This window comes from Ambystoma mexicanum, chromosome 2q, assembly GCF_040938575.1.
Source record: "Ambystoma mexicanum isolate Mex_15411 chromosome 2q, UKY_AmexF1_1, whole genome shotgun sequence".
NCBI classification, from domain to species: Eukaryota; Metazoa; Chordata; class Amphibia; order Caudata; family Ambystomatidae; genus Ambystoma; species Ambystoma mexicanum.
The window spans coordinates 825,911,241-825,938,988 of NC_090924.1; the positions used below are offsets into that span (position 1 = coordinate 825,911,241).

Consider the following 27,748-nt stretch of genomic DNA (forward strand, 5'->3'; position numbering starts at 1 on the left):
CAGCCACTGAAGTATAGACTGTGTAGGAATACAACTGTGCTATACTGAAAGACAGAGAGAGCATTGAATGAAGTCCTGATAAACGAAATACATCATGCAGTGAGCCTTTGGGGATAAGATGCCTGGCAGGAGAGTATACCAGGGCATCTACAAAACGCAGAAGGGGATTCCTGGCAGGGAGGTACACCATGTAATCCAATTAAAGTATATGAAAGGAGAAAACATTATGAAGATTATCTGGCAGTAGAGTATACCAGGGGGGCTAATGAAACTACTGAAGGATTCCTGGATGGGGAGTATACCAGGAAGTTGTCCTTAAATTGGATGAAAGAGATGTTTGCCAGCCTTGAAAAGTTGTTGTATGGAAGAGACATTCCTGCCCTCCTTAAGGGAACATTGTTTGAAAATGACACTTATGCCATCCTTCCTGAAATAATCTAGGGGAAGGGAAACGCCATATGGATCCAAGGACTCTTCCTTAGAGGAGACTATTTTGTTGGATTATCCATTTGCTTTACATGTGAATACTTTTTGCTGTACCTAGGTCAGACTTTTTCCTTGCACTTTTTAGTTCATTTTTTAGTGTGAGAGTCAGATATGTTTTGGGCACGACAGTTTACATAATTTTGATGATGAGAGACAGACTGATAGTATCCTAGGCAGGGAAACTCTTTATGACAGGTACATAAAGGCCTTTAACCAAACCTTTGATTTTTTATAAAGATGTCTAATGTTGAAAATATTACAACTTTGTGTCCGCCTTTCATTTGTGACCCCTCACATGAGTCAAAGTTGACCCAATGTAATAAACGGTAAGTCCAGAAAAAAAACGAAGTCTCTACATCTGAAAATACTAAAAGATTGTTAAAAATATGCTCTCCAAGGGCCACGTATTCAGTAATTTCCTAAACTGGTACAATCGCATTCTGTAATATGCATGGAGGGGAGAGCTTTTCCCTGTGGAGTTGATGATTAAGTGAAGCTCGGAACCTCCATTCATAGGATTTCCCGACTCTGAAGGCCCCTACTTATACCAAAGACCAGAAGCCAAATACCCCGGGAAATATGTTTGGCTACTCTTACCCAGTGGACTGGGTTAGCCTTGGAAATGGTGGTGTGTGTAAAGACCGGAGGGGGGGTCTGCACTTCCGCTCTCTATATGTTAGAGGGGAGGCACAGAGACCCCTGCCAAGATTCTCTAGTATTGGTAGACGTAGTCGAGCAATCAAGGCCTAGCTTCTCGGGAGGTGATGCGAGCTGGTTCTTAAGTACAGTGTAGTCCCCGAGTACCCATGAAGGAATGTCCGCACACTGTATCGGTTTAAAACACAATCATTATATAATTAATATTCAAGTCATATACACGATCACGATAACTCACTTTGTGCTCCGAAAATCAACAATGGTAAATATGTACGAATCTAAAGTGGTACCACTAAAGTTATTCGATCTTATTAAAGTGCATATGGTCAGAATGGAACACAAATCAAAATAAAGAGGAAACCAGCAGTAGAGAGAGGAAGGAAAGCAAGATGGTTGAGCAAATAGGCAGAATACTGGTAACTACCGTTAAACACAACTCTGTGTGGAGATCCCCCCCCCACCTGGGCAACCTGTAGAAGAAAGATACAAGCCCAGTCCATATATTGTTCACACTAGACTTTCCCAATAGTTTGGCAACCCCAAAGTACCTTGGTGTTGTAGCGTTCCGCGTTGGGGAAATTGACAACCCTTCTTGAGTGTCCTCCCTTTCAGGCAGGAGTCACGCTGTCGAGCTACGACAGTGAAGTGGCCGCGTCGTTCCTAGCGGTGCTCGTTGACGGGGAAGCGTAAACGTCCTGCCAGGAAGAGGCGTGCGGGGCACCTCGGTGTCGATAGTTCTGGACCGCAAAGAGTTGAAGAACTGTGGCCCAGCAAGGGCGTCGAGTCATCGGCGTCTCTGTGGTCTTTGGGTGGCGGGAATCCCACCAGTGGATACTCCTCGGCGTGTCGACGGTCAGGCCTTCTCCAGCAGGATACAGCAGCGACCATGCAGACGAGAGCGTCCTTGGATCACTGAAGTTCTTAGGCAACGGGAGCACAGCGGCTCCAGTCGGCGACAGTGGCAGATAATAGTCTGGGCGCTTCTCCTTGGAGTTCTGCAGCAGTCCCCGTATCGGGTCGGCAGCCTGTCGAAGGTCTGTCTACCAGGGAGCTTAGGCAAAGATCAGCTGTGCACGATGGTCCCTCGTAGCTCGGGAAGAGGGCGCCTTACCAGGTCCTTTCTGGGTCAGTTCTTGAACCACAGCAGCTTTCCCGATTGCGGAGGAGAGCAACAGCAATTCTTCTCATCCAGCAGGGCTTCAGGATCAAGCTTCACTCCAGTTACTCGTCGTAGTGGACTTCAGCTTCTGAACACGATTCCTAGCAGTGAGAGGTCCCCAGATATACTGTTGATCTCCCATTCATTACGCTGGGTCACACACAACCATCCAATCACGACTACGGGCATTCATGCAGGCAGGCAGCCAATCAGGCACACAAGGTATTCAGGCCATTCACTCCTCTCCGGACACTCGCAACAAGTTATGTGTATTGGGACAAGTACCGAGCCATTCAGCACTCCAAGCTGCATTCATACCGTTTTCGAGCAGGGCTGTCTCAACCATTGTGTCAACCACCAGATACTAGACGGCCACAACATAGAATGTATATTCGTCACACACTCCATTCACCCAGGTCCCACCCACAGGCGTACCCACAACATACGGTCGTTGAGAAGGCTCCAGCCATTCTGGTCGGCACTTCCCCACACTACCATATACGGAACTTCCACCCAACAGCCAGTCAGGGGGAAGGGACGAAGGCAGGGCTTCCCGGGACTTCGGGAAGATCAAGGTAACCGGTGATGGAAGGCAAGAGGCCATGGAGGCCATTTTGTCTCCATCAGGAATCTACCGATTCCAATGACAGGGCCTGGGCATCCCAAAATGGAGGGCGCTCAGTGCACCAGTCGTTTCAGCATGGAGCTGCCACCAGCCTGTACCCTGCTCTGTGGGTCACACACAGGTGCCCAAAAAGATATACTAGGGGCACATGGTTGTACCCCTACCCATGGGTGCCATAAGGGTATCCCACGGGTCCGTTCACCAAACCAAAGGGGAGAGAGCTGCACTGCCAGGAGTCCCACATGAACTCCTGCGTGGTAAACACGACAGAACACACGATAAAAAGCAGTAAAGGACAAGGATACAGAGGCCCTGTCCCTCCTATGCATTTCCAGCATCACAGTGTGGCCCTTCCTAGATTGCTGAGCATCAATAACAGCTTTTCTGATAGCCCCTGATATTTCGTGGATTTTGGCATGAAGTGCTTCCACACACACATTTTCGGATCTTTTTGTAGACCAGAGACCCCCGCACCTCCTTACAATTATCCACTTTAATTGAGCTGCTATAACAGAGGGCTCCCTTACTATTGCACATCCCCTCATTGCGTGTCTAATTCATACGTCATGTTCTTTCCGAAGACATGGAATTGGTTTATACAGCAGGTCCTATTGGACATTTATGAAAATAAGGTACGTGCTTTGTTACCCACCACTTTGTTTTGTTGAATGCTTAATTAACCAGCACATGTCATTGGCATGAATAGCATTCTGGATGGAAATATACATGGTACAGAATTCCAGATGGTAGCCTGAAGGGAAATGGAGACCAAGTCCAGGAGGCTTTGTTATCCCAAATTTGTGTTCTGCTTTCTGGCTCGGTGTCAAACAGAACAGTGACATCCTATCACCCGGCATATTTTATCTTCTGGCGCCACTGATTTCCCATAGGAACCCGATAACAATGTGTTCACTGTTCTGGTTTTGATTCTAGAACTGTATGGTGATAAAATGATTAATTTATTTTTTCTTAATTATCATTCGGGTTCACAAACCTTTTCTCTAAAATGTATGCAAGAGCAGGACAACCTATAGAAGGGGTGACAGATTGATAATTCGACGGACACTGCGACATTTCTGCAAAGATGGAATATATTTAAAGGCAAAAAGAAATGGACCATGCATATGTATTAGCATATCTATACTTATGGGACATTAGTATCTGCATGCAATAATGGCACACAGAAGCAGGACATATATCAAATTATAATGCAATAAGCAAGGATGTGTCGCATAACATTTCACTTACACATATGTATTTATTCAAATAAATTCTCATTGCAAGTGGCATTTGGTCGAGTTGCTATTTATATCTCTTGTGGGGAAAAAGGGCTTTTGTTGGAGTGACAGTATTTTGCTTGGTCCGCACCAGTTTCTGTTTCTAACCAATTTCCAACACTGATAGGGTTTTCAGTGTGTGGATCCTTTTTTAATACGTTCAGTCTACATATCTTGTTTGTTTCACTGCATCTGTTCATTAATGCATTTAAATGTGGGTTTCAGAGGTGTGTGTTTATCTTATTGTGGCCTTGTTGTTCATGCAGCATTGGTAAATGTCCCCTGCAGAGCAAAAATGAACCCAAAAGGCGGTAGTCCTAAACTAGCCATTACCTCAGGCGTGTGTGACGGCATCTGCTTGTTCTGAGTTTGATCACTCGGAGTGCTATGGGAGGAATTACTGTAATAGTAGAACCAGCAGTCTGCATGTTCACAGGCCCCAACGAGATTCACGCAGTTGCTAATTCATAATGTATATATTTGAGCAGAAAGTGTAGATATTAATGTTAAATAATGTATGTATATAGGGCTTAAATAGTTTTAATGATCCGCATTACTGAGGAAATATGATCTTTGTCAAGGGAGTAACTTACCTAATGGAGGATAAAATGACCACCACCTTTCAAAAGTGAGAATGCGAGTATCGTCTCATGCCTTTCTCAACTGCCATGTTAACAGAATAAAATATCCGTTATAGCCAAGTCTGCGACTTTTAAGATCATTCAAATCCTGAAATTCACGTCGGATCAGATGGATATCAAAGTAAAGAGGATTGCAGTGGCTCACCTCTCATGCCCCATCGTCTTTCTGCATATCTGTCCCGTTCCCTCCTCTGTTGCCCTTTTCACTTAGCGATTTAAAGATCTTTGTGGTCTTGGTTTGTTTTTACATGTACTCTTGGGGAATTCAGTACACCCAATCACTCTTATTCGTGTATTCCATTTTCTAGGCACTGGGGGGGGGGAAGGGTTGGGACACAAGCAATAACTCTTTGGTTTCTTCGTGCAGTAGGTGCTGCCATTTCAGTGCGTGCAGATCAATCACATCCTATGGCACTTATTGGACACTCTACTGTACGGTGTGTTCAGTGACAAAGGAATTATTAAGTATGTAAGGGTGTGGAAGGAGGAGACCGGATCAATGGTGGTTGGCCTAAACCTTTATTCTTAACAAAATAAAAGGAAACCCTAGCTGTCCCTATCACTACGATGTGGTTGGGTTTTCATGCCTCAACTCAATACTAAGGAAGTGTCAGAATGTCCGTAACTAAAATGTCCACCGTTCTATGTCCCAAATATATTTCCGTCTATTTCGGTCTTTCTGGGTCTTCTGCGAGAAGCCTTTACAAATGTCACAATTGTCAGCCGAATGGTGAGGGTGGAGACAATATATACAGTCCATATGACCATCTCCTTCGTACACCTTTTTTAATCCGCGTGTAGCACACGGATGAAATGGAGCTTTCCCAGACATTAGGAAAAGCGAAAAAAACAACCTAGAAAAATAGTAGCTGACTCGAGGTGATCCCACTACTTTGGAAGACGGTTGAAAATCTGAAAGGAGCCGCGGGGGCGGGGCATTTATACCGCTACGTCCTATTGGGGCACGTGTAAGATAGGACACAGAAGTGTCGAAATTTTTCCTATGGAAAACGGCTTTATAAATGTACCGAGGGGTCCCAGCCTGACGACGGGGAATAATCTAAGCATGTGAATCCATGAAAGATACCAATGCTGGAGAAATGGAGTTACAGCTAAGAAACTATTCCCTTCCCTTACATCTCTAAGTAAACTTAAAAAGTAAGTGGATCGTCTTAATGCAGACAATTGGCTCCCTTCTTCTGTGGAGCGTATTATCACACCAGTAATCTGGAAGGAATTCTCCCCAGGTTGCAATTCTTGTCAAGATTAAAAAGTCTCAACGGAAAAGCAAATTTACATTTTAAAAACACCTTGATACCAAGAGGATCACGCCTTTCCCCTGCTCTTTTAGGTCTCTCACAATGTTTGCAAACCCTTAGGGCAATGACTCAATTTCCCTGGCTCTCTTCCCAGAATGCTTCACAGTGGTTCTCTTAATCTGCGGGTCCCAACCCCCTTTATTATGGCTTGTTCTCTTCGGGTCCCAGGCCCCTTCACAACCTAGAGGGCATATGCATTTTCCTCTGGTGTCTCTCAGGCTTTCACCATTCCAAATGCCAGTGGGTATGGTTCTTCCCCTGGCCTTTCTCAGGCTTGTACAGTTAAACATGTCAGGGGGTATGGTTCTCAGCATTCACAGCCCATCTTGTTCACTACCCTGCCAATTACCGTGTCTATGAAGATGACTTTGAAGACCTTTCTCAGTAAATGGGAGCAGGTCCCAGACCCATGAGTTTCTCTTCTCTTGACCTGTTATACTCCCCTGCCAGGTACTGTGACTATGAAAATTGCTTTAGAATAGTTTACTTGTTGTGGGTGCAAGACCCATTCCTTGTGGCCTCAGTGTTCCCACCAACCGTCCTAGTTACCAAGACCTCTCCAGGCTCCTTTCTGACAATCTCTGGTTGTCTGTCGGCCTCTCTCCCATGTTTGGTCCCTCCCGGCTGCTCCAGGAACCACAGCGTTCTTGTCGTGGTCCTCCCTTCTTGGATGATGTGCTTTGAGCTACCTCCATACATCAGCTCCTGTCATCAGCCACCTGCCCATCTCTCTGCCTCCTGCTCTGGTTGATTCATGGCGGGTCTACAGGGGATGCTTCTACCTGCGGCCAAGTGAAAGGAAAGATCTGACCAGTTGTAAAGTCCTTCACTTTTTATGCTTGGAATATACCTGTGTGATTCGTATTGTCTGGATCGCTCACGTTGGTTACACGGTTTGCTCTGCATTACTCTGCGCCTCCTCCTCATCTCAGTATGACAGATATGACTGCTAAGTATGTTTCTTGTTTTCTTCTTTGTCCCAGTATTTGTGGGTGACTTATGGAGGTAATCCAAACTCTTCCTCATCTCAGTACGCTCAGGGGGAGGTCAGGGTATCTACTTTGCAAAGATGTATGGAAGTGTATGGGATTGTAGATTTTGTGTGGGGTAGAGGATGTGGGAGTTTGGGATACGTCTTGAGCATACCGCGTTCTTCGTGGGCAGTCGTTAGTCACATGGGGGGATCCCTTCCCAGGAGATCCCCCCCTGTTGAGTACCACCCGCAGGGGGACTGTCGAGTAGTGACCTCACCTCCCTTACCTCATGGGAAGGGGTTTCTCCCCAGGGGAGAAGGGATGATGACATCCAAAGATTCGTCACAAGTATAAGAGTTTTGTAAAGACTAGGTACAAATTCTCCAAAAATATTTTTTGTTGAAATGATGACTAAAGGTTGGGGCATGTTGTTGGCATCATCCTGCCATCTGTAGCAGTGGTATGATATGGTTTGACATTGTCTGCAAGACCCTGGCAATTCAAGCTGCATGCTGTTGCTGCAGGAACCAACCCGGTGTATCGAGGCGGAACCATACCAAGCTGTTATGGGTACATGACTGCTTGCATGTGGGTAGATATGAATATGTGCATCTGCCTGAGTAAGTGTTCTGCGGGGCCCCTATCCCCCTGAAGTGGTACAGTCTACTTTCTATGTTTGCCCACAGCAGTCACCTCCCCAACTGTTCAGGATTACCTTTAGCAAAGTTGAATACTATATTTAGTATTTAACTTGTCTTACATAGTATTCAAAGACAGTAGCTAGTATTTTTTTATTATAGTCGATTACTAATAGAATACTAAACAAATGCTTGTTTTTAGTCTTTTAGTCTTCATTTAGTATTGAATACCACATTACCACTATCGACCACTACCGAGAAGGCAAACAAAACATGAAAATACGATCTTCCATTTCGGTGAGGATTATGTAAATTGAACTTCCAGTTAAGTGGTCAGGTTCATATTAATCCATTTTGAAGTTTTAACTCTGATTAACGTAACATCAAATGCACCATTTTATACAAATGCATAGAAGAACTTGCTCTAGGCTGTTCGTGTTAAAGAAGCGTGGTAGATGTTTCCGCGCAAATTGAACTCTATGCTTCTGAGCCTTTTTAAATTATCCACACAAGTAGTAGGTCCTCGGTTGTGCTGCAGATTTTATTAAAGTTATGCTGAGTAATAATCAGGTATCTGCTTAACGTTTTGCTAATTAATTTAAGAGGATTCCGCTGTGTGGATCAGAATTATTGAATATGTTTAAACAATGTTGGTAGTAGACATTGTTCAGTGAATTCATTTGTATGAGCAGCTTAATCTAGAGCTCAGGGCCGATGATTGGGTACCTTTGTGGACTTGTGTGGATTAGGTAGCTGAAAAACATTGGAGAGCTGTGTTAATATTGCACATTTGAACAAGTAAGGACGTGTAGAGATGCCTGTTTAGTGTTGGTTCAAATTAAGATTATAGTTTGTATACATGTTAAGGCGTTTACCAAAAAGTACCAATTTGCATGTTATCGGATTTCTGCAGTGCTGTGGGACCCCGACATTTGGTGTCATGGTGCTGGAGGATGCTGGTCAACCTGGCATTATATGGATTGAAAAATCCTGTTTTCCCCCTTGCACAATGAACAATTATACTTTTAATTTCTCGGAGCCTGTTTTGTTAAACCTCACACCTGTGTCAATATGCCCCTGTAAGTATGCTGTGTTTTAATGGCTTAACTGCAGCTCTAAATGCTCTAAGAGTTTAATACAAATGTCTTAAAAAGTGTTCCTTCAGCACTTCATTTATGTGTTCCTTGCACTGAGGTGCTCATAATAACACGCATTGGCAAAGCCAATCGTTTTGGCTTGTGTATTGGTAATTGATATTCATTTTCCAGGGACTGACAAAGATGCCCAAATACTGACACAATTTTCCAGCTTTTGTCATTTTATGGCCAGGTAGTATCATTCTACCTACACAAAAGTCAAACCTTATAACTTGCCCAATGACTGTTTGCTATTGGAGGGAAGGGAGGGGGACTGTGAGGGGTCAGAATTGTGAGGCGGACTACTTAATGAATATTTTTCAGAAAATTCCATTTTATTAAAGTAAAAGGTTGGGTAAACACCTCACTCTCCCTACCCTGGCGAGGATTTCCCTGCCTAAAATAAACTAAAGGAACACTCTAACAAAGCATGCTGTTCCTCACACTTATACATATAATAACCTAATGTTATGGCAGTTGAAAGGCAACAAAATGAGAACAGTTGAGTTCGTAATATAACAATAGTTTTTCCTTATACTCTGAGTGAATTCCCCTTCCCCCGATTCAAGAAGGATTCTGTTTCACAGTTCAGAAATAAATAAGTAAATCCTGGTTTGTAACAAAGTTCCAACACAATTCTCTGTGACTCCAACTTAACAAAGTTCCAACACCCCTGTGATTCAACAAAGAAAACAGAGGGCTATTTCTCTTCCTTGAGCAGGAGTAATAAGTGTCTTTGTCAGGATGATTTTTTTCACAACTTTAGAAATGTAACTCATCTACAGCAGTTTTATACAGTTCCTGCTTCAGCACCACAACCAAAAGAACTTCTTTGTTAGCACTACCTTACAGCACTTCATCAACTTAGACCTGGTTTACTTCCATGCCAGGCCTACTACTTCAAATGTTTGCCATTCAGGTATACTGCCATGCCCGAACAACGATTCATAAACAAGTGATTCTGTAGTTGGGATCAATTTATGACAACTTTACAACAGCTTCACACTGTTCATTAGTCTGCAACATTAAAGTGTTAACTCTTCAGGGAAAACGAGATTCACACTGACAAGGATAAGCTCTTATTCCACTTCTTCCTTGGCTTTGGCAATGTGGGTCCCTACCAGCGTTTGTTATATACTTCTCAAAATATGGGCAAAAAGCTTCACAACCTTTGGGCCTTTCATTAGTCACCTTCTGCCTTTGTCAATATTGGTTGTATTCGAATTGCCTTGTTCTTGCTTTCTCTTGGCTTGGACAATGGTTGTATGTATTAGCTTTTAATAATATTGCCCCCTCAGGTTGCTGGGTTCTCAACAAACTCACACAATTAAATTTACAGCCACTTGATTTTGACAAATGGTACTTTCGGTGCTTTCTGATAACTCACTATTCAAAATAACTTTTAGTACCTCTTTCACTCACACGCAAGTGCAAACGCCTGCCTTGAGCATGTAACCGGTCTCTGAGCGCTCTGGGGTCACTTTCAGCTGGTGAACTCACCGGGTAAGGTGTGCGCGACTGATTCCCTCGCTGCTTGCAGGTATTCTTCTTCCATTGCTCCTCGCGACCCGGCAAACAGCTATCCCTGCTTCCGCCGTCGCCCGCGTCACTTGTGAAAGGAGCTTCTTTTGCTCCGGAGGCTCTCTGGTGTACACCAGCCACTGGAAACAACCTCTTGAGAAGGAAAGCTTGCCTTGCTTTCGCTTCCTGCTGCACAGCCTCGGCAAATTAAGCAAGCTTCCATCCTGTGCGCTTCCTGCTGCGCGACCTCTGCACTTAAGATTTCGCGAGGCGTAGACCCTCTTCTGAACAGTGGTCCTGGTGTCTTCTCCCTCCTCTAGTTTCCACGTCGGCTGCATACACAAACCACACTGCTTCTCCTGCTCATCCTGCTCATCTGTGGCCAGCACCTGAGAGGGCCTTTTAAGCCTCCCACAGTGTGGGTCATTTCTCTTACCAATCTGACCACTCATGCAATATTGTTCCTCTTTAGCCCTTTTCCACGTCCCAGTAGTTAGGGAATTATGGGACTTGAAGTCCCCAATGGCAATGTTAGTTTGTCCAGCTTTATTTTCATTCTCAAACTTATTTTTGTTCCCCCTAATGTTCAACGAAATATCGCAAGTATCAATCACCAGATTTAATTCTAAAGATGAATACAGTTGTTCAGAGGCTAAACCATTATCATTCACAAATGTCCTCTTATTGTACCTTTGGAAGTTGGAGAAGTTTTAGCTCCATAAATCTTTAGGGTTCTGGAAGGGTTTTTATATCTCTCAATGCCTAGGGATTTGCGACTGTTTTTACCAATATTTAGATGGTTAGTTTGTTTAGCAAAAAGATTGTTATGGCAGCATACCATTACAGACGTTGGAATGGAGGGGATGACTTCCTTAAAGGAAGATAAATACTGTGTGTCTCAGCCCACAGAGTCCTCTCATTCCCCTGAGCCTTTTCTCCTCCCAGGTGATCCTCCCGCAGAACACCATTCCTAAGGCCAGGATCAGAAAGCGTCTGCCGTTCCCTGGCCACATGGCAGGAAACTTTAGGCGGGGCTTTAGTGAGGAGTTTGTAGAATTTATCACAGACACAATTTTCTGATGCGCACATGCATATTTTGCTGAAGTGAAATTGGTATTGTGTACTTTTGGCCATCTGGCATTTCCAATATTGGAATATTTAATGTTATCACATACAGAACTGTTTGTAAATGGCTTTTTAAATAAAATATAGAAATATTTGTCAAAGGTGGAACTTAACCATCCTTCCTTCACATCACTTCTGTGCACTATTCTAGGGAAAAGACGTATGCCACACCACTCTAAAAATCCACCACTCTGTATAATTATGTTAATTAATCTTTCATTACGCGCTTTACAGTGGAGACAAGTTTCTAAGTGCAGAACCAGGATTCAAACATGTGTTGCTCTGCGTTGTCTTGCTTCCAAGGCACACTGTTGCCCCTAAGCTATCCTTCCAGCTGTCAACTCTGACACCTATTTTAGTGATACCACTGGCATTAACAGTAGATCAGAGTTGAAAGCTTTAAAATGTATTCACCATGATTATACAACTATTTACCTTAGATGCATTTCCAAAACTATTATCAATGTTCAAGCTTGATTTCTCTAAATATTTTAAATTGTTGCTTTGCATGATGCATTCACGTCTGTTTCTAAAGAGTGTGTTTCAGTGATGTGTGATCATCTTTAGCATCTGAAAATATCTGAAATAATCTAATAATTCAAGAAAGACACTTCTCATTCTGGCTGTCCCTGGCAAAATGTCTGGTAAACAAAACATAAATATCCTACAAACCTGCAGGTATGCGATTAACCTGACCCTTGGGAGTCTAGTTAAAACGTTGTCCAGAACATTGAGCTTTGCTCTTGCCAGAAAATAAACCTGCTTACAATAAGAAAAGTAGTTCAGGTCTGTTTTGTAGATTGTCCACCTACCCCTAAATCATTGTGCAAGAGTGACATTTGACCAAGTTATGCAATGCGTTCATCGTGAACGTTTTCCTACGCTACCTCAGTGACTATTTGGAGACAGGAAGACTATACCTCAGTGCGAAGTTCCCGATTAAGCTGTCTATATGTAAGAGTGTTAAATTAACTGTTGTCGCCATCACCTAACACTTAGTAAATGCTATGCATCTTGAAGCATTTTGGCACTATAGTGAGGTATTGTGCGAGTTCCCGTGCTTTGAATGTGGGGAAGGGAGAGGTAGCAGTTCATGGAAGCCATTCTGACATTTATTTCTGGAACACTATTTTCCTTTGCAAACATCCCTTTTCACATGTGTCTATTGAGAGCGAGGGCAAGGTTAGGTTTCTTTAGTATAGGCCCCTTTTTGTTCTGACAAAATTGACTAGGACAGTTTTCTTATAGTTGATGGTCGAGATTACTACCATTCTAGCTATAGGGTCAGGCAGGAAGTCTCCAACCCTTTCTGAAGACATTAATAGAGTTTTTTGAAACTTACATCACTTGTGTCTAACTGTTCATACCTTGCCTTCCTCAAAGTTTCTATCATTGCTTCTCTACTGCCAGTGCATTTTGAATGCACACCTTAGAAAGGCTTAAGCCAGGGCTGGCTGAAGGTTGTCAGTGCTGGTGAAGGCCCATTTCAACATATGTGGGGATTCCATCCCTACAGCTGGGACAAAAAGTCTGAGCCACCATCGGGATGACTACATTTTAAGGAAGGCAGTGGAAAGCGGCAGGGTGTTAACGGCAGCAAATTATCCTGGGGCCGGCAGCCATTTATCACCTAGCTGACCAAGAGCCATTATGTAGACGAAACAGGTGAACAAAGGCAATGAGGTGATAACGTTGTTGGCTGGTGTGACGAATCTGGGAAATGCATCTGTTTTTCCCTGGGGGGGGTGGGGAGCCTCCCGCTTTGAGGCTAGCGAGGTGAGCCCGCTAAGCAAAACCCTCCCTAGGGGTTTGAGAAAGCTGGACCTCACTCTGAGTGACCCACCTCCCTTCCCAGGGACAAGGACTCCCATTCCTGTGTTGAACTCCCTATAAAGGAAACAACATCTGCATATATGGTAATTCAAGATGAATGTATTTCCTCTAATCATGGGACTCAGAATATTGATGACAGGTACACAGCTTTGGCTCAGGGTAATGCTGGTTGTCAGGAGGCTGTGACAGCTGATCCTGTCCAACACACGCCCCCCTCTGGGTCACAGGATACAGATAAGAAGGCAGTCTGCTTTGAATGGAGGAGAGGAGATCCGCAGAGGCGAGCTTCTGATATATGCATGTCAGGTGCAGGTGTGGCCATGCTTCTCAAGCTAACCAACTGCTACCAGCTGCTACGGAGGGCAGCGTTGGCGAAGGAGAGGCCGGCCGCCAAAATGCGACGAACCACAATACTGTGGCAGGGCCAGGATAGAGAGAGCCTGGTTCAGGCTATAGGCTTGACCACCCGAAGGATGTGATGGGTGGGAAGCCCAAGCAACAATGCTTAGTCCAGCCTGTGATGGAGGAGCGACTCCTACACTCGAAACAGTGAAGGAGTCGGCAAGAAAGGGAACGCCAAGCATATCTCCAGAGGACGCAAGAAGGTGTGAAGTCTAGCGAGTGGAAACTGCCTCACTGGAGTGAGCCCCTCCCCCCGTCAGCAAAGGTACACAGGGTGCTCATGGTGGGGGAGGGGAGATCAGAGGTGAGCAAGGGAGGTGGAAGGGATGGCGCCAACCCCAGGTCACTGGCTCACAGGCCCCAAGGATAAGCAACATTTTCTTATAGAGTACAATGGTAAAATTGCAGAAGGCCTGACTATAATAACGAATCAAATGGGTATAGACATTATACCAAACCAGAGAGAAAGTATCTCATGAGCAGACCTGGAAGATAAAGCCCAAGAAAAAAAGAACAGTCTCCTAAAGTGGACTATAAAAGGGCAGAAGACCTAGTTATAATAACGAATCAAACGAGTATAGACAATCTACCTAAGGCACTTGCCTTGGCACCCTGGAGGTTCGCACTTACACCTAACATGGCTCCAGGCCATGTAGCACTCAACAATCCAAGCACTTCATCTGCGGCTCACCCATCAGTTTGGACTCCCCACCAATACCTCCTCTGCCCTCTTCCTTGCTGCACTTGCATGTTCTGAATACTAACAAGGCATAGTAGGTTTGTTCTTTTTTCCCCTCCACTGCTTTAAATATTGTGTGTAATGTGTTTCACTACCGTGTTCCCTCCCTTCGCCCTGTGGGCACTTTGAAACAGTATTTACTAGCTGTAAAAGTGCCAAACAAGCAAGCAAACAATAAATAAATACATTACGCCAAATCAAGGTAAGTGTATCTAAAAGGGGATTACCAAGAACCCTGGAAGATAAATAATGAAGTGAGGTTGTGGGAACCAGTCAAACCTGAAGAATAGAACGATATATGACTAGAACAAATCAAGCAGAAAGTCTGTGACAAGCTAAGCGTGAACCATAGGAAGAGATACCAAATCAAACGTGAAACTTGATTAAGGAGCAGTCCATAAGTCTACACCAAATCAAAACGTTAAAAATTTCTGGAACTTGACTTTATGGGTGTTTGAAAAACCCTAATTTTTTATTTATTTTTTGTTGTGCGCTCTTTTTGGACAAAGACAATAATTAGTAAAGGCAAGAAGAAATATCTCACAGACCGAGGCGAGGTCATGTTACATGAAATCTAGATGCAGGTTGTACTTCTTTAAGTTGCATTTTTTTTAGTGCTTAGGCCAGGTAGAAGATGGGTTTGGGCGTTTTGGCGAGCACCATAGTATGGTTTTGTATGCAGGGAGCCTTCCTTGAGCAATAGGGATAGAAAGGCTTTTGTTTAGTTAGATATTAATAAATCTCATTGAACACAATGTCTTCTGGTCTGAGTCCTTCCTCTGGTCCCCGCCACACTGGATACTGCGAGAGGCTGAGGAAGGTGACAGCCTGAAGGCTCCAGCAAAGGCTTGTAATGTGTGCTGCAAAGCACACATTTAATACTCTGATTTAAAGAGGCTTTTGTTATTTAGACTTCTAAGATAGGGCAGCTGCGTGTGGCCCCTGTGACGTTTGGGCCCATTTCACCTAAAAGACTTGAAAGGCCCTTGTGCCATCCGTGCCTTGCGCAGTCCCTCACTTGTTGTGTTCTCTCAATAGCAGTACTTCAGGGTACCTGTGATCCGAGCTGGTTTTCATTAGTTGGATTGTCAGTAGTGTATCAAGTATGTGTGCGTGTAACAGGGGGCCGCAGGAGAAGGTCTAGAGGGCTTGAGCAAGAGTAAACAAATGTGTGCGTTTTGGTGAGCAGCCATACTGTACAAGTTGGACATTTAAACGAGTGTAGAGGTCTCGAATTTTGTTAACACAGCAACTGGTCTGGCTGTGGAAGGTTCCAGAGGCAGCCATCAGTAAAGTGAAGAAGGCATCCAGCCGAACAGCTAAGTCTTCAAACTTTTAAGTAGACAAAATAAATATTTTTTGTTTTTCTCGCTCTCATCGGACTGATTTTACAAAATTGAAGTCTTAAATGTACATGACTCAATTTAGAATTGTTTTATTGTCTACAGGTTTGGAAAGAATCGAAAGGATGACAAGTTTGAGAAAACAGAACACAGGGGATCCCTGAAAATGAGAGACCCGGACGCCCTCCCTTCAGAAGATGAAAGGATACGAATGCGACAAGAGCAGGACAGGTAGACCTCACCCACTGCTGCCTGTTACCCGCCCCCTGCACTGCTGCCCGTTACCCGCCCCCTGCACTGCTGCCCGTTACCCGCCCCCTGCACTGCTTCTTGCGACACGCAACCCGAGCCAGTTGGCCCTTCCAGCATGCGAAGGATCAAAAGGTCCCCGGGGATGCAGTTTAGGGGCATTAGCCTGCAAGCCATGTACTTCATTTTTCAGCACTGAAACATATGCTGTCATTTTAGGTACACGAGAGATGGAGACCGCAGGCATTCTTGCGCGTATTTTTGCTTGCTCTCTTTTAAAATGTTCACTGCGAGCGGCACCCTTTTGAAAATGTCAAGATCTGATATGTTGCCGCTTTCACAGCGTCGCAACCAGACAACCTTTCCAGAAAGGGGTCACAACAGCACCACAAAAAGCACACATGCCGTACACAAATTGAAGTTATCTATTTGCATAATTCACGAGGGCTGCACGTTGTAGACATGAACTTGAAATGTGTCATTACATTTAAATTGGAGCAGTATGCTTGACTTGGGTGGCAATTAAGTCAAGTATACATGTAGTTATTCATAGAAGAATCCCAACGCCGCTTTTCTAAGTGCTGATGGCTAGAAGCTCCATTTATCAAGGTAGTCACCTCTTGGCTACATGGTGCTGGCTTGGAGATGTGCCAAGGTGTTGTGGGGCTTTATTAGGCTGTGCTTTTGGGTTAGTGTATATGGGTTGGGGTAGCAACATGACTTTAAGTGGGCCGGGGCTAGCCCAAACCCAACTTGCCCCAGCCATGCCGATGCCTCAGGAAGCCTGTGTAGCCAAACGCTGTACAGTTACACGGGCTGCCGGCAGCTGTCAGCACTTTGTATTAGAAAAAAAGAAAAGGTCTTACCTTTTCATTTTCTCTAATCCAAAATATTGACACCTCTAGAGAAGCCTGTGTAACCTTGACTTTGGCTACACAGGCTGCCTGATAACTGTACTCAGAAACAGGAGGGCTGGAGGGCCCGGCTCTCCTATTATTTTTGAGTAGAGAGTCATCGGGCAGCATGAAAGCCCTTTAACCACACAGTTAAAGCGCTTTCATTCTGTTTGATGACTCTTTACTCAAAAACAATAGGAGAGCCGGGCCCTCCAGCCCTCGTCCTGTTTCTGAGTATAGTCATCACGCAGCAGACAGACCTTTCACTCGAGGAGCCCCTACGTTTTTAGCCCTGTGGCTCCTAGAATAAAAGGGCTGCCTGTGTGCTCCCATCCCCTCCTTTTATTTAAAAGGTGGAGGTTGAGTGCGCCAAAGTTAATAATGCCAGTGTTCCCCACCTACCATGCTTTCATCAGCCCCCCATTAGGCATGGGGAGGGAGGGGGCTCTCATTAGGGACGTGGCCGAAGTACACATGTACTTAAGCCACGCCCCTAACAAGAGCCCCCCTCGATTTAGCATCCCATAAAGCACTGGGTAGCAACACCAAGTCAATTGAAGGCTTAGGTCAGATGTAAGGTGTCTTTTTAACAGGTTTTTTGTCTTTCATACCCAATGTTACTTTGCCTGAGGTGATACGCGTAGCCGCCAGCAACCGTAGGTGGAGTGAAAATGAATGCGTGCATTGTACGTCATGGTGTATTGAAAAGTATTTAATTGATGAACTATGTCCCACAGTGACCTATTGTTTGATGTTCATGGTGGTTGCCACTCAGTTCTATGTATATGCTGTGAGGGCTATATTGTTACATACGTGTTGATACTTTCCCTGTGCAAGCTGTTGCTGTCTTTTTTCTGCTTCACATGTATTTAGGAGGCATCAGGAGGACACTTTTACTACACCCGCAATTTCTTCCAGCATCTCCTTTTAAATTACTCTTTTTGAGAACAGACCTATTTGTTCCCCTTAATGCTGTTCTACCTGCTCCTAGAAGCACACCTCTGTATGGTTGGATTTATCGGCTTTTGCTAGTTCGACGGTGGTATGCAGTACACGCGGGCTGGACAGGCTGCCTTTAGTTTTGTTGGGACTAGGCTCAGAAGTTTAGGGCATACATGCCAAGTGTTACTGGCTCCATCGAGGCTCCAATCGTATTCACTTTATCAGAAATCCAGATTGCAATTAATTGCCAAAAATCGGGGAGGTCTCCGGGCCCAGGCCAAATACTTTCCGAAGTACTTAAAATCGAAATTATAATTTGGAGCACCTTCCTTTTGAACATTAATCTTTTAATAAAATCAGTCATAGTATGAGTTTTTTGGACAAAGACCAAGATAACCCCGGTATTTAAAAAGGACAACAAAGAAGAGATACAACAATTATAAAACCATTTCTCTACTTAATATAGGTGTTAAAATGTTTGCAAAAGTATTACTGGAATGTTTATTAACCTGGATAGATGCAAATGATGTCATAGACCATAAGCATTCCAAAGAGGCCAAAGTACAGCGGACCAATGTTTCCGATTCTACCATACCTTACTGAAGTGCGCAGCTCTCGGAAAAGTTAATCTCCATGTTTGTTATGTGGATTTAGAGAAGCTGTGTTCGATGCGGTCCCACGCCAGGTCTTATGGCAGAGATTGGTGATCCTAGGCATCCCTATAGCTTTAGTCAAAGTCACTGCCTGCCTATAGCTCAGTAATGTAGCAGCAGTAAGATGGTCCTTGCAGGCCACCTGACTTCTTTCCTATCCAAAAAGAGTCTGTTAGGATTGGGTCTTGGCTCAAACCCCGTTTTGTCTTATTTGTCAACCTTCTATTTCATCAAAGTGGATGCCCCAGTCTTGGACTCTGATAGATTGTTACTACCTGTATTTGTGGATGACGCAGTACTTTTTTCCATTACACCAAAAGGCCTAACTAAACTATGTAATTGGTTTAGTAGGTTCTGTCAGGAGAATGGCCTGGGAATTGATATGTCAGGGACAAAAAACATGGTATTCAATACACCTGGGTAAAAATCGCCAAAGCTATCAATCAAGGTAGAAGATGTCGTCATTCTTGAACAGGAGACAGATTATGACTATCCGGGTTTAATGTTCACTAGTAACCGTGCAAGGACAAGGCAAATAGTAAAATCAGATGCCCCTGTGAAGGCATCATGAAGTAAGACACAGATAATAGATTCACTTTTCTAGATAAAATGGTTTATTTTCTTAAATGTCAGGATGGAGTAAGGCCTAACTTGCCCTATGCTAAGGTGGGATTTCCCTACCCAAAGAAACTGAGGGTAGTCTGTGTCAGTAAGTTCAACTCAAGTCTGTCTGTGTCCAAAACCTACACTTGCCCTCACAAACTAAAGATATACAATGCGTAGGGATGTCCGTAACTATAGAAACAGTGTTCCAAATAAAGTTCTGAGCTTCTTCCAGCTCCTGGCTTACTTTTCAGCTTCCGCTTCCCCAAGTTCAAAAGAGTTCCAAAAGGTATTGGGGTTCCCTTCCCCAAGAAGTCAGCTCTTCCAGCTTCAAAACCTATAATAAGTTCAAATCTCTTGACTTTCAAAAAAAACAGTTCCAGTTTAACTTTGTAATTATCCGGGCTTGTCAATCACACAGATTGCTCTCTTTCTCCTTCACTTCAGCAATCCTTGTAAAAATGCAGCTTCTTTATCTTTGCTTTCGTTGCCCTTTTCCTTGTAGGGTTCACTCAGTCTAGGCGCAGTTGTTGGACCACATGGTCCACCCGTTACAGGTCATGCAACTGTTAGCCCTTGGCACTCTGTTATACCTCCATAGTCTTTGGGCTTTTTGGCCAACACAGGTTTTCTCTCTGCACCTGTGCCATTGGTTAACACTCATTTCTGATTCTCCTTAACGGTCTCTTGGCTTTGCCATAGTGTGTTTTCCACACAACTCACTCCGTGGTGTTCACCTTTCCCCACCACCTTGCTTTCGCGGTATTCATAAATGTTCATCACTTGCTTTTCACTTTGTTCCTAAATGTTCAACATATTCAATATTACTTGTTGTGCTCTTAGAAGCATTCATAAAATGTTACAGCTTGTTCGGCATTCAAAAATCAAACCCTCAGTTTAGGTTCCAAAACCAATTATCATAAGTTTGTTCGGCATTAACATATGCCTTCTAGCAGCCCCTGGAGATCCCCGGTATGAGTGTTCCCTTTATTCCACTCACCAATATGTGGCCGCTCCACGGGTATCGTCTTTCTTCTTTCTGCCTTCCTTTTGCGCTCCGCTTGTGCTTTTCAGGAGCCAGGCGACCAGCACTCAGACTTCGAAACTTTCTGCTTGTTGCGCGTAGCTCGGATTTAGCATTGCGGAAACTACCAGCAGTCTGCAATGCGCGGAAGCCTTCAGTGTCCTACAGCTCTGACTGTGGACACAAGGAAAGAGGCACTGCAGGTGTCTCGACGCTCTCATGGTCTGCTCGGGCCCCGGTGTTACTTTCACCCTTCTGCTGCAAATAGCGCACTTCCCACCCGCCCCACTCCAGCCTGCTCCACGTCTGTCAGCCATGTCCTGTCCTCCAGGCAGGTTTCTCTTTGTGCTTCTCTGGTGGTCTCCTTTGTATGCACCTGTGATCTGTTAAATGGATGCAGGTGCAAGTGCTTGTCTGACCATAATTAAGCCTATTAGTTGGACATGCCCGACTCTTGCAATGGTGTTCCTCTACAGTCCCCTTCCTCGTCTCAGTGATGTGAATGAATGGGAGTGTGCATAATTCTGGTTGCCTCTCACTCGTCCCAGTCTTAAAGGCAAATGGTTGTGGGATATTTTGTGTATAAGAAAGATGGAATGACTGACAACCTACGCAGGCGGGGGGTGGGGAGAGAATAGGGTTCATTCTGACTAGGGAAAGGGAGATAACCATTTCTCACCTAAAGACATCCTCCCCCCAAGGGCCCTCCACCCAGGTGATCCTCCCTAGCATGTCCACCCCCAGGGTTGGGATCCAGGAGTGATGGCTGGGAGAGTAGAAATGAGGAGGCCCTCAGGTTGCTCACACCACCCTGGAAAAGTCACCTGCTGCAATTAAAAAATGTGTATTTAGTCATGGGAATGGTGCAGTGAGACCAGCGCTCCAACTGTATTGCGCCAAGGCAAGAGCATCCACCTTGTATGGCTCTGAACTATGGACCTTTGGTAATATTGGCAAAATAACCACAATAGAGAATATCTTCTTGAAAAAACGTGAATCCCTACCCAAATCTACATCAAACAAGTCACTGAATTGGTCTAATATCAAACATGACCGGGCACTCAGGTCACTGTTATTCTGGGTAAGGATCCGGGCTTCTAGTAGCTTGGCAAAAAATGTGAGAGGTGCTAAGAGATGTGCTGAACCGGCCATCAGATGGCTTGGAACCTGGGCTAACATCGGGAGATTCAGCCAGCGTTTCTAGCCTCCTGATTGGCTGGTTCCTCCGGCCGGGGATGCTAGTGAGGCTCAGAGCCTATGTAAAGTAACATATGGTAAGATTTTTGCTAGGAGTAGCTAGTTACATACATGGAGCCCGGTTGCGTTGATATAAAAGCGTTTACATGTAATTAGCTAGTATCCCAAGACGTTGAACTCTCACGAAAATGTTTTTGAGAATCCCTTGCTGCAGATATTGAGTGTCTGAAATACTAGAACTGTGGAAGTATTGTGACACTGGCACATTGCTTTTTGGGATCTTATCCCATATGTTATGATTTGTCGGCTGGGTTGCGTAATCGCATAAGGAATTTTACTCCAAAACATGAGGTTTTAACTTTTCAAAGTTGTTGATGTATATTGTTGTTTTCATGGCATGTGTCGAATAAAGCGTATTGAAGAAGACATGCCAATATAGCCCATTCCAGTCAGGAGATGCTGTGCCAGTCCTGGTTTTAACTTTGCATTCTGGGACATGTAGTCCACGGTTTATAATGGTGAGATCTGGGATTACAAGTCCCAGAATACAAAATTAAAACCAGGACTGGACTTCCACCTCCCAACTGGAATGGGGCACGTATTTTATGGCCCGTAGTCTTCCTTGTTGGGGCCGCCCTATTTGAGTTGGAGGCTGAATGGCTGATATTCTGGTCCTGTTCCCAGCATTTTCTGCTTTTGCAGCTGCCGCTTTCAAATGTTTGGGTTTTTGTAAATGTGGCTGTGCTCACTTATTTGGCTCTTGGTGGACTAATTTGCAATGAGAAGTTCTTTCTGCAGTGATGTCATCGGTGCAATAATATGTGGTTAAAAGACCTCCATGTATTGTAAATAGATGCCCCACTGCTGGTATGCAAGTGCTACATATGCTTTTCTGTGCAACGGTAGCCCTGGTGAATGTTTGCCTTGGCACAGAGCATACTCCGTGCATTTCTTTCGGAGAATCTATGCATCCCGAATCCCCATTCAACATCCGTTTCAGGCGGGCGGGGAGAGTCGGGGGGTCGACTTTTTTTTCTCCGGAAGGACCCACATAACTTGAAAACGGGCAGATGAGCCTTCAATGGAAGTCTGGAGGGTCTCTGCGATGTGAAATCACCCCAGGCCGCTCCACTCCCATTGCAAACGGGTCTGTTTCGGGGTTTGCCACACTTATCTCCGCATTGGTGTCCAGCGTATTCACTGAATACACAACAACGTTTCCTCGTGATGTTTTCTGCTCGTTGAGCTAATTGTTTCAATTCTCTTTTTCCTTCCACATGAAAACGAAAATCTTAACACCTGAAAATAATGTCTGTGCCCACTGGTGATATCTGCGGCTCCCTGGCAGGAGCACAATATGCCATCCGCTGGTCATGGGCCCAGTATACATATGACATCGCTTTACATTACATCTTCACCCAAGCACAAAGGGCCTCCACAACCGTTGCACCAATTCCAACCTGTGTGTTTTGTGAATCGTTTGATTGCACCGGTGTAACTTTTGTCTAGGCTCCGAAGTAGCGCGCTGGCCCCTATTTTATGATCCCTGGCTTACGTGCTTGGCCGCTTGAGCCCTGCGCTGTGCGGCCACCTTGCCTTTCTGTTATCTTGCTTTTCTCTGAACACTTGCATATTGCATACTGCGCCCACTGGCTGGCGCAGGAACTGCACGGTAGTGTGCATGCCTATTGATTTTGGGCATTTGCAGGTTTAAAGAGTTGCGGCATAAAACCTTAATGTGACGCCCATTTTAGGATTTGACTCTCAATTTGAAATGTAAATAAAAAAATCTTTGTACCACCTGTTAAATTGTGCAATCCGGTCTCACTAGGAACATTAAACCAAAGTGACCCGAGCAGGCCTGAGCTACCAAATAGAAAAATAGAAACCCAGCGTGTACTCAACTATGATAAAATAACTGTCCTGTGGATGCATTGAATTTAAATCGAGGCAGCGGTGTGCAGAATTGCCGCAACGCAACTGCAAGTTCAATTTTTTGGAAGATGGAGAATCGGCATTGGTCAGGTTGTACAATGCTTTTAAAGAGTGCGGTGTGGTTTTGAAGACTTATGTTGTCAAGTAGAATTTTAATTTGCGTGGTTCCGATAGAAATAGAGCCCCCCTGTCCCCCTTGCCAAATCGCAGTGCGCGCCTTCTGGGAATATGTCGTGAAATCTCCAGCTGCTGTGGCTAGTATTAGAGGATGTCCATGCTGCCTGCTCAGCCGCCTGCAGGAGGCAGTATATATTCCCGAATAAAGCAGTGACCTTAAGATTGCAGTCAGGCATAAGCAACAACTGAGATGTCTGCCACTCATGGAGGGCCGTGTTGTTTATGCATCTTCTAGGGGTACACAAGGATAAATGGGCCGCTCCTACTCGGCCCTCAGTACCTGCACTTTTATTTTTGAGCATTTGAGTACCTGCCCTGCTCAACGCCTGAAAGAGTGTACCGGTACTCAACTATGTTGCGCGGTGAAAATGAAAGCTATACTTTATAGCAACTTAAAGGACTAAGCTTCTGCAGCCTTTGCTGGGGAAAGCAGCGCCCTCCCCCTCCTCCTCTCTCCACCACCCACAGTGCACATAATGTCTCCTTCAGGGCCCACCCGGCAGAAGAAAAGGAGAGACAAGCATGCATTTACTGTGCTCTCAGCAAACTAGCAGCGGCTGTTTCGTGAAGTGGGCTTCACCCAGTGCTTTAAGTGGGTCGGGCCAGCTGGGACCAGGACCGAGCGGTCTCCAAAAAGTGGGGCTGAGCCGGGGCCCTGTTGGGCCCCCCCCCCCCTGGTCCCACCACAACATTGGCAGGACATATTATCACGTTGCAGCCGCGACGGGAGATGCGCCCACTATTAAGTCAGGCAAGCTGACAAAAGTGGCAGCCACTGTAAATTCCTCTGGTGACTCCTCGCGCAAGGGGTCATCGGAGAAAGTTACTGTCCTTTTTTCCACCTCCCCAGGTCACCGAGACGTCTTTGACATATTTCTAGGTATATAAAATATGGCTTGAAAAGTACACAATTCAAGCCAGCTTTTATAAAGCGTTGCCGACGTATAAAGACGCCTCGGGCTTTGTCCTTCGTCAAAGCTTTATAAAAGATTAATTGAATTGTGTACTTTTCATGCCACACACACATGTACCCATGCTCATTTTGTAAACTGCTCCCTTTCCTTGTTTAATGTTAATTTTACCCCGTTCGTTATATGCAAAACCAAGAAGTCAGTAAAGCCCATTACAATACCCCTATGCTTTAAAGTGTGGATTGTCAGCACTTTGCTTCCAAGATTACTTGTTAATTCTTACAAAATGTTTTGTCTTCCTAATCACAAAGGAAACATATGTGGCTATTCTTTTCAATGGAAACTGCACTCCGTGGCCTACTCTCGCACTGTCTCTGTACTATGAGCTCTAGGCACGAGGCCTACTCTCGCACTGTCGCTCTGTACTATGAGCTCTAGGCACGAGGCCTACTCTCGCACTGTCTCTCTGTACTATGAGCTCTAGGCACAAGGCCTACTCTCGCACTGTCTCTACACTATGAGCTCTAGGCACGAGGCCTACTCTCGCACTGTCTCTGTACTATGAGCTCTAGGCACGAGGCCTACTCTCGCACTGTCGCTCTGTACTATGAGCTCTAGGCACGAGGCCTACTCTCGCACTGTCTCTCTGTACTATGAGCTCTAGGCACAAGGCCTACTCTCGCACTGTCACTCTGTACTATGAGCTCTAGGCACGAGGCCTACTCTCGCACTGTCTCTACACTATGAGCTCTAGGCACGAGGCCTACTCTCGCACTGTCTCTGTACTATGAGCTCTAGACACGAGGCCTACTCTCGCACTGTCTCTCTGTACTATGAGCTCTAGGCACGAGGCCTACTCTCGCACTGTCACTCTGTACTATGAGCTCTAGGCACGAGGCCTACTCTCGCACTGTCTCTGCACTATGAGCTCTAGGCACGAGGCCTACTCTCGCACTGTCTCTACACTATGAGCTCTAGGCACGAGGCCTACTCTCGCACTGTCTCTGTACTATGAGCTCTAGGCACGAGGCCTACTCTCGCACTGTCGCTCTGTACTATGAGCTCTAGGCACGAGGCCTACTCTCGCACTGTCTCTCTGTACTATGAGCTCTAGGCACAAGGCCTACTCTCGCACTGTCACTCTGTACTATGAGCTCTAGGCACGAGGCCTACTCTCGCACTGTCTCTACACTATGAGCTCTAGGCACGAGGCCTACTCTCGCACTGTCTCTGTACTATGAGCTCTAGACACGAGGCCTACTCTCGCACTGTCTCTCTGTACTATGAGCTCTAGGCACGAGGCCTACTCTCGCACTGTCTCTGCACTATGAGCTCTAGGCACGAGGCACTCCAAGTGAAGAAGAAAATTGCAGTAAAGCTAGTAATGCAGACAAAACTGTACTCTTATCAACTTACATCATTATTTCAGTCACACTCTTATTTCTAAAAAATATGCAGAAAGAGAGATCCTAGTTTCTTTAGTCCCCGCTATTTGGGATTCCCTTATGTTTGTAGTTTTCCATAGTATAAAGCTCTAACTATAACGCCACAATGCAGCGCAGGTGCGCATGACAGCCAGGTCTGGATGTGATCTAACCTCACCCGAGACAACCACACAAGTCGTGCTTTCCACTGGCAACCTATTGGTTATTTATATAATGCTCCATGCCAGACTCTCCCTCGAACCCATGCTGGTCGGCCTCGTCCTGTTCCCATGGCCACTGCGTTGCCGCTGAGATGTGGGCAGCCTCGTCCTGTTCCCATGGCTACGGCGTTGCCTCTGAGCTGTGCTTCCGGTTATGCAGGAAGTTAATGAAATGTGCGGCAATCCCACAAAAATGGCGACCACAATGTTTCATGTCAGCGAAGCAGAGGCAGAGATTAGTCTGCATTGTTAAGCTTGAAAGCAAGGTTTATGTGGTGAAGTTATTTGCTTTGCAGTAGTAGGTGTAGCTTGGCGGGCTTTTAGAAGATCCCACCCTGGGAGCTACCTTTAGAGAGGAACTGACTGTTCCCACTGGCCATTTCACACTACTTTTTGCTTCAGGCTGCAATAAAAGACATACCAAATAAGCTGCTTAAAAGAAACCAAGTTACTGGGGGGGTGTGGGGCTGTTATGGGTAAAATGAGCCCTGCTGGGACACTTTATCAAAGCCCTTGATTTGAAGAAACACAAACAGTAATCTTTGGTGTGTTCCACACTATAGTAAGTGACACCACAGGGACATGGCTTTAAGGCTGGCTGTCACAGCCCCTGGATCCCCTGGAGCACCAGAGAATTAATTATTGGTGTGGGCTGAAGCCCAATGACGCCGTAGAACCTAGCATCCAACATTGCCTCTGTGCTGTGATAGTGCCATATATTGTGGTCACTGCCTAGAATCTGTGATGAGTGGATGAGGCAGCTGAAAGGGTCAGCAGGGCTTGGGGCTAAGCCATATTTGACCCGTTCAGAGTGAGAGGATCCCTTTTCCAATGTAGGGCATTTCAAGAAAGCTAGGAGCGACATGCTGTGTTTCTGCAATACGCACCTTGTACATTAGCTGAAAGAATGTGAAAACATCAAACTGTGCATCCGGATTATGAAAACATTTCAATAAAGTCAGTGCAGGAAAGGGGCTTGAGCAAAACTAAGCAACGCGCCAGCAAAACCTGTCTTGCCGGAGCGTTACCCTGTCCCCAGACCCAGGGGCTAGTGAAGGAGACTCTCAGATCTGTTCTGAAGTGGAGTTATCGCACGCCCGAGCAACCCCCACTTCAACGAGAGCAGACCGCTCTGCCTGGTCTTATGAAGGCAGTCTGCTCGTTGAAGCGCAGATTGATTGTGCGTGCGATAACTCTTCTTCAGCACAGATCCGTCCCCAGGCCCAGGGGATCATGCAGGATACTCCAAGTGAGATCTGTTCTGAAGCGGCATTATTGCTTGCACTAGCAACCCACGTTTCAACGAGCAGACTGCTTTCAGAAGACTCGGCACAGGAGAATGACAACAGAAACAGCCAAAGCCTCACATACTTGTTGCAGCTGTCCATACTGATGGATATGTCCTGCACTTTACAGAATTGTTTGTGTTAGGGTGAGTATTGTGACCAATCAAAACTGCAGAGTCCAACTTCCACCCTTCGCTTAAAACTGTATCTTAATGAATAAGACATTTATAAGGCCTGTTTCAAATTTAAAATTGTGGCCATTTCATGTTCCCATAATGCCCTTTGCTTTTATGCAAATTGCCAGGATTGGGTTCTATGAAGAGATACTCTGTTGCATGACCTGGCCTGGGGGATT

At 45.2% G+C, this 27,748-nt stretch overlaps 1 protein-coding gene across 8 annotated transcripts in view; it reads left to right on the forward strand.

The window, feature by feature from the left end:
* PARD3 (par-3 family cell polarity regulator) overlaps positions 1 to 27,748 on the forward strand; it is a 2,149,932-nt gene that overhangs the window by 1,668,260 nt on the left and 453,924 nt on the right. For 5 of the 8 annotated variants that reach the window (XM_069648048.1, XM_069648041.1, XM_069648042.1 and 2 more), the window contains one exon: positions 15,981 to 16,106. The exons of the other annotated variants lie outside the window; for them this stretch is intronic. In XM_069648048.1, coding sequence (XP_069504149.1) covers positions 15,981 to 16,106 — 126 coding nt within the window. The remainder of the gene's footprint in view (positions 1 to 15,980; positions 16,107 to 27,748) is intronic. 8 annotated transcript variants of the gene reach the window in all.